We start from the raw sequence: 13,325 nt of genomic DNA, 5'->3' as shown, positions 1-13,325 counted from the left end.
GTTTTAGTAGTTGCCTTTTCTGGCGAGTTATCACGTTTGGTGATTGTCCACTGCAACTGATCATTAGCAGCGAGTGAATTGTTAATTAAATAAAATATTATTTTCGCCAAACTTGGCGAAACCCGAAACTTTGCTGTGGTAACCCTAGCAGCCCAACAATGAAAAATCCATTCAAAATGGCAAAACTTAAGCTGATGCGTCGACCCGTATATATAGTAGCTCCAAGTCTGGCTGTCACGAGATGGAACTTCCATCCCAGACTTTTAGTGTCATGCCGATATATGCCACAAATATGTTGCTCGTCACTCAAATAACAACATCTCTCCCCCGTTACAAATAAAATATAATTTATTACACCAAAACTGTACATCGTCTACGACTCTTCCTCCTCCAGGTGGCGCAAGAGTTCCTCTCGAGTCATCGTGAACCCGCTCTCCACCCAGGCCCCCTTCAGCCGAGTCATGACTCGGGTCATCTGGGGCCCCGGTCTCAGCCCACGCTCCATGAGCAGGTGGCCGCTGATCGGGAACTTGGGCACCTGCCACTCCTTCAGCTGCCGCCAGAGGGCGCCCTGCCCACAGTACTTGAGCACCTAGGGACACAGGGAATGCTTTGAGAAAAGTAAAAGTCACGGGGAGCAAAAAGGGGGACATCGGAAAAAAATAATCGTAAATCGTGCGGAAAGGGGATGATGTCAAAATAGCCCCTAGAAGCCATGATGTTCAAAAATTCAACAAAGAATGACCAATTTACCAGTTTTGAAACTGGTAAATTGGTCATTTTTTGTAATATAATGATTTGTAATATGAATTTTTTGTCATATTAACTATGTTTGAAATACAGTCGGACCACTACATATCGAAGTAGCAAAGTGCCGAGAAAAAATTTGATGTATAGAAATTTCGATGCAAAGAAAAGATCTTAATTTATCATAAAAATCTCCGGAGACGTTAAAATTAAGGCCAATTTTCGTGTATGAAACCCAATTTCTAATTTTTACGAGCATCCGATTAAATGAAAGTTAATAATTAAAAAGGAACTCAGACATAGATACATGCATAGATAGATACATATGCACAATTTTTTATTACAGTCGGACCTCCATATATCGAAGTAGCAAATTGCCGGAAAAATATTCGATATATAGCAATTTCGATATACAGAAACGATATTATCTTATCCTAAAAATCTCCTAAAACATTAAAATTAAAGCTAATTTTCGTGCTTGAAACCCAATTTCTAATTTATACGAGCATCGGATTAAACGAAAGTTAATCATTAAAAAAATAACAGAAATTATATTTTTGCGCCTTCATACATCTTCATTCTTTTGGCAATTCAACTTGATCGCAACATTAGGGGATTTTCGTTCTGACAATGTAATCGAGAGACAAGTAAAAAATCAATCTACTTAACTTGAATGATTTTTACTGAAGCTAAAAAGACTAGGAATGATAATCAACAGACAAAAAGGATAACTTTAAACTGATTTTACAGTGTTACTGGTTACAACTAAGATTTGAAATAAACTTGAGTGAATTTAAGAACTCCAGAACGGAACAACGACCTATCTACGCAACCTTTAGTAAACATAATTTTCTCCCCTAACTTTCATTTTTCATGAGAAAAAGTCTGAAGTGGAAAAAAAATCTACAAATGTCTCAAAAAAAATTTTCAATATATAGAAACAATTTTTCTATGTAATGAACATAGAAATTTGATGGGATTTCGATATGTGGAAATTCGATATATGGAGGTTCGACTGTAACTAGGTAGTAATTAATGCATGGCACATATTATCCTTGAAGCATAGTTTTCTACGAATAAAATATACTTTATTTGTACCTGACCCTTTTTTTATATTTGAAATTTCTCAAATTTCAGATATAAAAAAAAGATTAAGAAATAAAAATATATTTGAAATAATGAATAAAATAAGCAGATAAAAGGTAGCATATGGTAGAAAACCTTCAAACATTAAAAACGATTGAGATATTTGCAAGATGCAAAAAGATTGAAATCTCAAACAAGGCACGCAATTTCGGACCAACAGAGAAAGCCGGAAAAATCTTTTAAATTACAGAAGTTTTGCTAATTTTGAATATAAATAAATTATTTAACATAATTTTCTACACATTATCTGTGGATTACCTGTTAAAAACATTTAAAACTAATGAAATGAAGATTATCTGTGGGTTCCTCTTTTTTTCTTCCCTCTCTCTGATTAAGTATTAGACTTCAATTAACAGTAGGATTCAATGATAGAAACTGCTTCTTTGTCTGTAGCATTGTTTATTTTGAGTAGCCTGAATTACTTTGACATGACTCAGGCTACATAAAATAAGCAACCCTATAAGCAAAAAAGAAACAGCCTCCATTCGCTCGAACCGTTTGTATTGATAACTGACTTCCCACCTTTACCTTTGTCTTAAAGTATTCAGCGTACAAAATCACAATTTTATGAAGAAAGTATTTCTCAGATTCATTTGGTCATAGCTTAAAAATTATAACAATTTTTTACCCTTCTAATTTAGTGACTAAAATTGTATTTTGAATCAAAATCAACTTTGTTTTTTGCCATTGTATTATCTGCGGACTAGATGAAGATTCTTTTTCTTCAGATAAATTTTAGGATAATGAGCCTCCATGGATAATATGCAGGAAATTACGATGCAGAACAGAAGGCTGGACCAGAACACATGATTAATCAAAAAACATTGGCTGCCACAACAGTTGAAATCACAGGTCCATCCAACAGGAAGTCAACATCTGATAGGTCCATTTAAATACCCTTATGCAAATCAGCTTCTCGCTCTTAACCAATCAGACATTAGCTACCGTTAAGAATGGGGTTTCCAAAGTTTTAAAAGTATTTTTTTCTGAAAGAGCATGCTTAAAAACATAGGATCTGACCGTTTTTTAAATAATTTGTTTAAGTTTACTACTTAAAAAAACCACTTAAATCAGAGCGCTTTCATTGTTTACGGCTTCTGCCAATGACATCACAAATGATGAAATGCCATTCGGTGTTTCCATTCCCAGTGCAAAATATTTAATTTGCATCTTTACTCACGTGTATTGGCAACGATATAGGGTTGATAGAAAGCACAAATCGCAACATTTAATTCGCTTCTTGATTATCATAACTTGGAAACTTGGTAGAAAGATGCGGCAAAGTGCATCCTTTGTGACGTCAGCAAGACCACGCCTTGTTTGAAAAATCGGACCTTTCAAAAAATTAATTAAAGAAAAATTGTTGGGAAAATGAAAGTATTTTTTGGGTCCATGTTATTTTTTTTTTGCTCATTCTATCCATTTCAGTGACTAAAAGTAGTACTTTCGATTGAAGGAAACCACGCCATTCTTTTAACACTGAATATTTAACCTAATCAATCCTGCATCTTTACTACTAATAAAGCTGAAAGTCTCTCTGTCCGGAGGATGTCTAGATGTCTGGATGCATAGCGCCTAAACCGTTCGGCCGATTTTCATGAAATTTGGCACAAAGTTAGTATGTAGCATGGAGGTGTGCACCTCGAAGCGATGTTTCGAAAATTCGACGTGGTTCTTTTTCTATTCCAATTTTAAGAAAAAAAATATCATAAGATGATGGACGAGTAATTACGAAATTATCATAACGTGGAACCGTAACATGGGTACAAGCCGACTGGCGAGAAAATTCACCATACATTATTTGTAAATATACAGGCGAACCAAAAGACCTTTAATTTTTCTATTACGGGCGAAGCCGTGCGGGTGCCACTAGTTAATGAATATAAATATATTTTAAATTTCATTTTTAATAGAAAATTAAATAATACATGAGAAAATAAACATTTCATGAAAGAATAATCAACAGACCTCGCAACACCATTCGTGGACATCGCTGGTCTTGTGTTTCGAGTCGAGAATCAGGGCCTGTAAGGGCTTGGTGGACTCGGGAAGAGGGACTCTGTGATTCACCACATGCAGGGCCAGGTCCCTGTCATACTTGGAGAGTTTCAGGCGGGAGTGGCAACACAACACCTGCACGGAAAAAGAAAGAAGAGAGCATCTTTAATCCTTCACACTGACAAGAACACCCTTCGAAGAAGGAAAATGAACAGGGACCAATCCAGGATTTTTTTCTCGCTACCTATTTTTGTGAAAGTATTGTGAAAGTTTTTTTTTTTTTTTATCGACGTTTTTGTGAAATTTTCGAGGCATCCTAATTTTTGTAAAAGAGAAGTAGAACAAGTGAAATTTTAGTTTGAAAAGAATGAATGTCATCTAGTATTATTTCTAACAGGTTTCGTTTTTTTGGGGAGGGGGAGCTAAAAACCTAAGAAGTACGATAAATATCATCGTCATTTCAGCTTAATGGGCTATGTACTGTGTGCAATACAGGAAATGATGAGAAAAACGGTTTCCCGAAACAGATGTTTAAAGATTGCGATACTATTGCATAAATACACTTTGGTGTGAAACAGCTGAAAAATTAGTTAAAATACTACAAAAAGGTTTCTATTTATGCGATTGTTCATATAAGAGATGCAAATTCAGATGCAAATTTTTGAGAAATTTTCGATGTTTTTGTGAAGCTACTGATTTTATAACTTGATTTTTGTGAAAGTACCGATTTCATAACAAGATTTTTGTGAAGGTACCGAAAAACGGTAGCAAAATCAGCCTGTATTGGGCCCTGATGAAGTACCGTATATACTGGCGTGTAAGTCAATCTCGCGTATAAGTCTACTTTTAAACAGGGGTGATTGTGAGTTCATCAAAAAATCTTTGACCACTTATTACTTAAGTGCACCTTTGCCACAGTATTAAATAGTTCTGAGTCAAAATAGTGTGTGTACATGTGATTAAATTTTTAATGGGGTTACAAAGTTACTTTTGAGCTGGTGTTATACAAATTATCTTGACATTTATCCATCTTAAGGGATATAGGTGTCCATCTTAAGGCTCTTGCAGGTATATTTGATGAGTATTATATAATTTAAAAAAATTGCGGAGGTAGGGAGATAAAAGCATAACAAAAAAGAAGAAAACATAATTCCGGTATTTTCGGACGTAAAAATACCGGAAATGCGTCCGAAAATACCGGAAATTCGGTAAAATACCGGAACACGATCACCCCTGTTTTAAATGAGAAATCGGGAAAAAAATTGAAAGCTTGCGTATAAGTAGTCCCTATTTTTGGAAAAAAATGGGACCATTTTGCCGCTACTTTTGAATTTAAACACTACAAGAAGAAGGGAAATGAAATGTAATGAACAGTTTTATATTAAAAAATGTTCGAAGTTTAGTCTCTTGCATCAAAAGGGTTCACTTTTGCAATCGCGATTCTTGTAAAAAATTCGATTTTGCCGATACGTCTTTTTTTTTACTGGTTGCTTTTATTTTGATTTTATATTAATAAAATTTTATGCTACAGCCATATCACATTATTTTTCTTTTAATGAGCCTGAATACGGCAATCCTCCGCACTTTTCACGTAGTCGGCCGTTTTACTGTAATTGTTTATTCTTTATATCACGGTCAGACCAATTAAAGTCATAGCAGAATGTTTAAGTAGTTACTTCTTTAGCAACTGCTTAAAAGGGGTGGACTAAAATTGGGGAAATGTTCACGTTTTGGAATGTTTTTTTCTAAGAAAAATTGGGTAAAATTTTCGGGAATTCTGCCCCGCGTATAAGTCGACCCCCTAACTTCAAACATCAGTTTTTGTAATAAATTTCTCGGCTTATACACAAGTATGTAAGGTATAATAAAAACGTTTGTGATCAGAAATGTGTTGTTTTTATGTTCCTGTACGAAAAGGATTTGTTTTCGGTTCATGATTTTTTTTTAAGAAAGGTTCAATTTTGAAGATTTCGATTTTTATCAAGAGTTCATTTTTGCTATGATTTTTGCCAATTCTTTTCGCGTATAGTAAAATTTTGGTTTTTAAATTCTTGCAATCTTTTTACATTTACTACTACTGCGAGCGAACCAAATGTTTATCTTTCACACATACTTAAGAGTTAGAAAAAAATTGGGAAATTTGGGAGGAAACTAGGAATTTTGAAGGGAAAATATCCTTTAGGTACAAAAAAATATATTAAAAATATAAAATAAAATTCTAAAGTAATAAAGTTTGTTTATTTATTCTTTTAAATATTTAGAAGATTCAGTCCTCAGAAATTTACATTTATAAGTATACTTGGGATTGATGTTTCTAGAATTGATAAAACTATCATTTCAAAACAAAAAAAAAATTATAATGTAATGTCAAACCAATTTAGTACAGATGCATATAATTCAAATCAGATTTTATAGTTAGGGCAAACCTAAAGAGGCTGCACTGTAATTATGATCTGCATAGCCTTTACATTGCTGCCAGGTTAGGTTTGCCCCCTGACGATAGATATCATAGTTATACATTATAAATAGAGAAAAATGAGGCGGGGGGGGGGGGGGGCAAATTGGGTAGCATACATGAGAAAAAAAATCAAAAAAGGTAGTAAAACAAAATAAATATATATATATATAAATATATATATATATATATATATATATATATATATATATATATATATATATATATATATATATATATATATATAAGATTTAATTTTTTTTTTTTTGAAGAACACTTTTAATCAGACTTAAGAATAATAATTTTACTATTTAGAGAGATGGAATCTTACAATCAAACAGAAACCGGTTTTTAACTGACCACTTTCTAGCAATAAATATATCAAAATCTATTAATACATTTACTGTTTAGTGTACAGCGCAAAGTTTTCATCGGGTCTCAAACTCTCGAGAAAGTTTCGGCCGGTCCCTCGAGACTTTCGAGTTATTGAGATAATTAAAAAGATTGAAAGAGTATTATTTTATCCCTTTAAGTCTACGTAGTTTACTAGAACTCGTTTAATTTGAGGTAAGTTAGTATAAAATTTTAAAAATAATTAAAGAATATCTGCAAAAAAGATTTGGACAGGCCAAGATAGTCGACTTTCTGGCAATTTAAAACATTTCTTTGAAAAAAAAGTTATCTTTTTCACATGACTAGAAATAAGTTGAAAGAAGTTACTTCTTACACTTAAAAATCTTAAAATTTTCTGAGGCAAGCAAAGTCAACTTTTCAGTAAGTTACCGCCCTATAGCCAGGGCTAAGGTAGAAATACGTGAAATACACCGATAGCTCAGTCATTTCCAGCCGAGGACTGCAGTTTCATGCTTATTAGCACTCATCAGCCCGGCATAGGAAGTGACTGAGCTGGTGGCGAAAATCCACTTAAGAGAGCCAAGAGTGCCAAACAAACTGGTAGCTAATACAGAATTAGCACAGACCAGATGAGTGACTGAAGCAATGGTTCGGTTCAACTCGAATATTGAAGGCAAGGCATGGTATATAAAATAAATTACTGGGGGCCATTAGCCAGGGCTAAAGCAGAAACACATGAAATACACCCCCAGCTCAGTCATTCTATCTGCAGACTGCAGTTTCACGCTTATTAGCCCTCATCAGCCCAGAATAGGAAGGGCCTGAGCTGGAGTTGGAAAACCTCTTAATGAAGTCAAGAGTGCCAAACAAACTGGTAGCTAATATAAGAATTTCTGTCTGACCACGGATTGTATGGAAAGACAAACATCCGTTTTACGGCCGGAAATGGACAAATCTATTATTTTTTAGCGATGTCGGCTTTTGCAGAAGCAGAGCCTCATTCGAATGAGCCATAGACTAATAATAAGAGTAGACCGAGCTATGGCAACCCTTTTGCTGCTCATAAACCAAACCATGTGACTGGTGGATATCCTAGCAACAGCGGGCGTTGATCGTAACAGACGATCAACGCGAGCGAGAAATAAAATAAATAGAATTGATGGAACACGGAAGAATGATCTCTTATGGAGTCCGATTTGTAAATTTGTTATTCTAAGTTGTAAATATTTTGGTAATAGAGTGAGTTTTTCGTTTAGGTAGTACTGTGCATTTTCTTTATTCTATTTCAATAACTCTCTAAGCAATTAAAGATGCAAGCGCCAGAAAAAGAATCGGCAAACGGTAAGATTTTTACCTACAATTTCAATTTAAGATACCGATTAGTACATTTTTGCGTTAACGCAAAACGTTTACGCCATTACGTTTACGCCAACGCTGAGGTAGCAGTTCCGAATGGAATAAAAGTGACTGAAAACTGTGATCAAAAACTAATGACTAATGTCAAAATAATGCATAACTAAAAGAAAAACAGTTCAATCTCTGCACCTGGAAGTTTTTTTTAATGAAAACACATTGTCTTAAAATACATGTCGAGTGCCAAACTATAGATAATGCTGCCATCTAGCAACCATGCTGCCAAAGTCTTCGCCAAGCCCTTCCACTAGTCACGTGATACATCTATGAACCAATTTTCTTCATCAGCAAGAATGAGAAAGCTCGGTCTACTCTTATTATTAGTCTATGAAATGAGCGGAATATCAGCATGAAATTTTTACTTTTCCCCCCTCATTCAGATAGATTTGTCTTATCTGGACTTTTGAAAATTCCATGCAATCCGTGGTTGGACAGTAGCACTGATCAGATGAGTGACCGAAGCAATGGTTCGGTTCAACTCAAAGATTGAAGGCAAGGCATGGTATTTTTAGTAAGTTAACGCCCTATAGCCCAGGGTTAAGGAAGAAATACAATGAAATACACCCCCAGCTCAGTCATTTCCAGCCGAGGACTGCAGTTTCGTGCTTATTAGCACTCATCAGCCCGGCATAGGAAAGTGACTGAGCCGGAGGTGGAAAACCTCTTAAAGAAGCCAAGAGAATTAGAAATTAGAAGCTAATTCTATATTAGCTACCAGCTCCTAATTCTATATTAGTTACCAGTTTGTAGCTCTAAACAAACTGGTAGCTAATATAGAATAGCTAATTCTATATTAGCTACCAGTTAGAATATAGAATAGCTATGGAATAGCTCATTCTATATTAGCTATCAGCTCCTAATTCTATATTAGCTACCTGTTTGTTTGGAACTCTTGGCTTCCTTAAAAGGTTTTCTGCCTCCAGCTCGGTCATTTTCCTATGCCGGGCTGATGAGTGCTAATAAGCACGAAACTGCAGTCCTCGGCTGGAATTGACTGAGCTGGGGGGTGATATTTAACCTAAACTTCTTGAACCCTTTTGAAAATCGGGGTTATGGGCAGGGTTGGCGAAAACCCGAGTTTTTTAAAAAAAGCCCATGGACCCAGGGTTTTTTGGTTTTTTTTAAATAAAACCCAACTAAAGCTGGGGTTTTTTAAAGAAATGTGGGGTTTTTTGTCTTTTTTTAGGGGAAAGGTGGGGTACTCGTAGCATATTGTAGCATAAGTATATGGACAAAGCACAAAAATTGCCTTGATAAAAAAAGCTGGAAAATTCAGCGTTTTCTGAAGAAAGGTATAAAAGACGACAAAATTCAAGAATGGTGAAGTTTCAGATTTTTTTAGTTTCCATGATTATCAACAGTTAAGGCAAAGTTACTTTTTGAGTGATAAAATCTATTGTTTATTTGTTCGTTTTTAATTTCGACATTTTTTTTTTTCTTTTTGCATTTTACTTGATTGTATTTCATTTTGCTATGCAAAACTACTGTAGAACCTCGAGTAGTTTAAAAAATCCCTTTTTATTGAATTCCAGCTTAATCAAGACATTTCTTTGAATTTTATGTTGCCTGTTTTTCTACTTCTGTGTACACAGTAAGAAATATTAAACTTTTTTGTAAGATAATGAAAATACTGTACATCCTATTCTGTTTTCTGTCCGACCGTTTTCAAAAACTGTTAATTTCCAAAAAAATACCTTGTTTATTCGAGATTCGCGACGTGTTGGTTTGCAGAAAATAATTCACATGAGAGCCTTTTAGCTAAAATAGTTTCCTCTGTACAATCTACAAATATTGAGAAAATCAGACGTGACAGGACTTGGTCAAGATAATTTGAGCTCCTTATTGAGCAGTTGAAGGAAAAAAGTTAAATATATTTATTTAAAATCTTTGAAGCATTTTTCAAATGCCTTTAAGAGTTAAGAAATAGTATTAAAGTTCAAAATTCATTCTTTATGTCCATTGCCTATTGTGAAGAAGAAATAAAAAAGAAGTTTAAATTGTAAAGGTATTTAAATTAATTTTTTTTTTTTTTAAAAGTTCTCAGAAAATTTAAAAAAACCCAAAAGTGGGCTAAATAGTGGGTTTTTTTAAATGGGTTTTTTCAAAAAAAACCCATTGGGTCCAGCCCAATTGGGTCCAATCCGGCCAACCCTGGTTATGGGTCCAGATTGAAATACCGGTTTTTACTTCCTTTTACAAAAAAGGAAGTATTGTATTCGCGAAAAAATTTTCACTCAAAAATCGCCCTTAATTTCCATTTTGCTCACCCCCAAATGAATGTTGAGTTTTTTTTTCGATTCGACCACATGCGGAAAAGTGCCTAAGAATGTATAGACACGCGAAATATCCATTTTGACCATCACCGAGGTAATTACAACGACTTTTCTCGTCACGTCTGTATGTATGTGCGTATGTATCTCGCATAACTCAAAAATGGTATGTCCTAGAAAGTTGAAATTTGGTACATAGACTCGTAGTGGGGTCTAGTTGTGCACCTCCCCTTTTGGTTGCTTTCGGATGTTCCTAAGGGGGTCTTTTGCCCCTTTTTGGGGGGAAATCATTGTTAATTTCAATGTAAACTCAAGTGGCGTTATAATTTGTCGGACACTTGGCGATATATCGCCAGTCTTTTGGTCGCCAAGTTTTGTCGCCAACTTGGCGAAAAATTTGGCGATTTTTTTTTTGGTTTCAATTTGGCCATTGTTGGTGATATTTAGAGAATAAATATTGAATCACATTAAAATAGCGAATAATGGGGAAATGACATTAAATTGGAGTAAAAGGAAGTCATGTGATGCACACATCAGCTCGTTTTATTTTTAAACTCTGATTGTCACCCAAAAAGGGGCGGAGTCTCACCTCTTCTTCTGTCCTGAGGAGGGCAGCCAATCGGGTGACAGGATGGGGCTTCATGGAGTGGGACCTGTCGCACATACAGGCAAATTCCACAACATCTGGATGAGCAGGGAGACCTGGGAAAGATCGGATGTCTCAACACCGAAAATCAAACAATAGCTGAGCTCACTTTCAGTCAATGCATATAAAATACTTTGAAAACAAGACATTAAACAACCAGTGGTGTAGCTGGGGGTGGGGGGTCATAACTCCCCCTCCCCCATGAAGCAAAAACATGCATGCAAGGGCAGGAAATTACGCTTTTTGGCATTGCTTGCTTTTAATTTTGAAAACTTTTATATAACTCTTTTATTTTTTTTTAATGGTTTCTGCATATAAATTTCATCATAATGTTTTAATAAAAATTCTTTTTTCAACCCCCAACACACAAAAGAAGGGGGTTATAAGTTTGACATGTCTGTTTATCTGTGTATCTGTGTGTCTGTCTGTGGTACTCTAGCACCAAAACGGATGGACAGATTTTTTTTTAAATTTTTCGAAAGGAAAAGTTGATTGAGAGTGTTCTTAGCTAGGTTGCATCTTCAGATGACCCTAATTAACGAAGATATTAATTAAAAACCTTTTAAAAGGTTTTTTGCAATTTTTGCAGTAAAAACACATTTAAAAAATTTTAAAATTTAGTACCGAAATAAAAAGATTTTTTTTCCGCGTCTGATAGAATGTGTTTGGAACTTCCATGTTTCATAGAATTCGAATTATAACCTTTTTAAAGCAGATTTTAGAACGACTAAGACTTTATTCACGCGATTGATAACCAAATTCATTGTTGGCCGACAAGCAAATTAAATGCAATGATTTAAAATTTTTATACGTTGCCAGTTTCTATTTGTTATCAAATAAAATACTTGAAATTGATTTTTAATAGTACAAGGCTTTTAAAAGGCTTTTCAATTTGCACTCTTAATTCTACAGTTGCGACTCAGTCGGTTTTTTTTCTTTTTAAATTTTTAAATCACAGATTAAAGGACAATAAATTGATAATATGCATTTATATTTTTAAAATTTGTGAAATTTCTTTTTTCAGTTTAAATTTTAAATCTGTAACTGCAATAAACAAAAACTATGGTGTAGCCTGACAATTTTTACAAAAAAAAAATATTGGCATTTTCCTAAACTAGTTTGGTGGCAATTTAGTTTTAGATTATGAAATGGCACCATATTTAAAAGAAGAAAATCTTCACACGCACGAAGCTGTAAAAGACTCACAAATATATATTTTTTCCCTTCATTTATTGTATTTAAGATAATTATTGCACAATATTTTGAACTTTCATTTGCACATATGGATAAATGTCGAAAAGTTTGGTTACTATTATGAAAAAAAAATACGTTCAGATTGAAATTTTTAGATCAAGATTCCAAGATCCATGTAACTAGATATTAATCAGCTGTATAAATAAGTGACATATATATTTATACCTGAATGTTCACATTGAATAAATATTCAATAGAAAACATAACTTTGACACATTGTATTCTGTTTTTGATATTTTCACACAAAATACAGTTTCTCTAAAACTGCAGTTTGGGGCAGAACGGTAAATGTGCCCAAAACATTGCCAACCTTGACAGAAATTATTTGATGTCATACAAAGGTACTTTGAAATTCGAAGTGGGGGTTGTACTGCTGTGAGAAGGTAAAGCACAGTACAGTAGAATACCTTTATAACGCCGACCTGTATAACGCAATTCTCTATAAATTGCACAACTTTTCAGAAATAAACAATAGGTTTTTAAGTTTAAAAAATCCCTTTGTTTTGCTTTGCCAATTTAAAAATGGTTAGGAAAATTAAATTTTTAAACAGTTTACAGTAGAATGCCTTTATAATGCCGACCTATATAACGCAATTCTCTATAAAACGCACAACTTTTCAGAAGCAAACAATAGGTTTTTATGTTTAAAAAATCCCTTTGTTTTGCCTTGCTTACATAGAAGTTGTTAGAAAAATTAAATTTTGAAACAGTTTTTCATCTTTCCAGCTTAATTCAAAGCTTTTAAATGAAAATTAATATTCACAGTAAAGAGAAAATATCAGATGGCTCTTGAAAATGCAGCTGTTACAGGGTTCGTACTCAATTTCAGAAATAAAATGAAGGAGTTTTGGAGGAGTTTTGAAGGAGTAAAATGAGATTTTGAAGGAGTACTAATGGGTTGTCCTTAAATAATGTCACACTTTTTTTCAACATGTTTGACCCCTTTCCTCTTTGTCACAAAGTGTCACACTTTATCTTACTCCTTCTTTTATCATGTCATATTTTTTAAAAAATATTGTTATAACTGTGTGATGTTACTTTT

General features: G+C 34.1%; 1 protein-coding gene across 1 annotated transcript in view; it reads right to left on the bottom strand.

Moving 5' to 3' along the window:
- Positions 1 to 360: 360 nt before the first annotated feature.
- Positions 361 to 13,325, bottom strand: part of LOC129225642 (CCA tRNA nucleotidyltransferase 1, mitochondrial-like) — a 62,116-nt gene continuing 49,151 nt past the window's right edge. Inside the window, exons 7-9 of the mRNA XM_054860109.1 lie at positions 10,973 to 11,085; positions 3,862 to 4,026; positions 361 to 592 (exon numbers count right to left, since the gene is read on the bottom strand). Of these exons, the coding sequence (XP_054716084.1) occupies positions 374 to 592; positions 3,862 to 4,026; positions 10,973 to 11,085 (497 nt within the window). The 3' untranslated portion in view covers positions 361 to 373. The remainder of the gene's footprint in view (positions 593 to 3,861; positions 4,027 to 10,972; positions 11,086 to 13,325) is intronic.

This window comes from Uloborus diversus, chromosome 7 (assembly GCF_026930045.1).
Source record: "Uloborus diversus isolate 005 chromosome 7, Udiv.v.3.1, whole genome shotgun sequence".
Taxonomy (NCBI): domain Eukaryota; kingdom Metazoa; phylum Arthropoda; class Arachnida; order Araneae; family Uloboridae; genus Uloborus; species Uloborus diversus.
The sequence above is the reverse complement of the archived record's forward strand: the minus strand, read 5'-3'. Positions and strand labels throughout refer to the sequence as shown.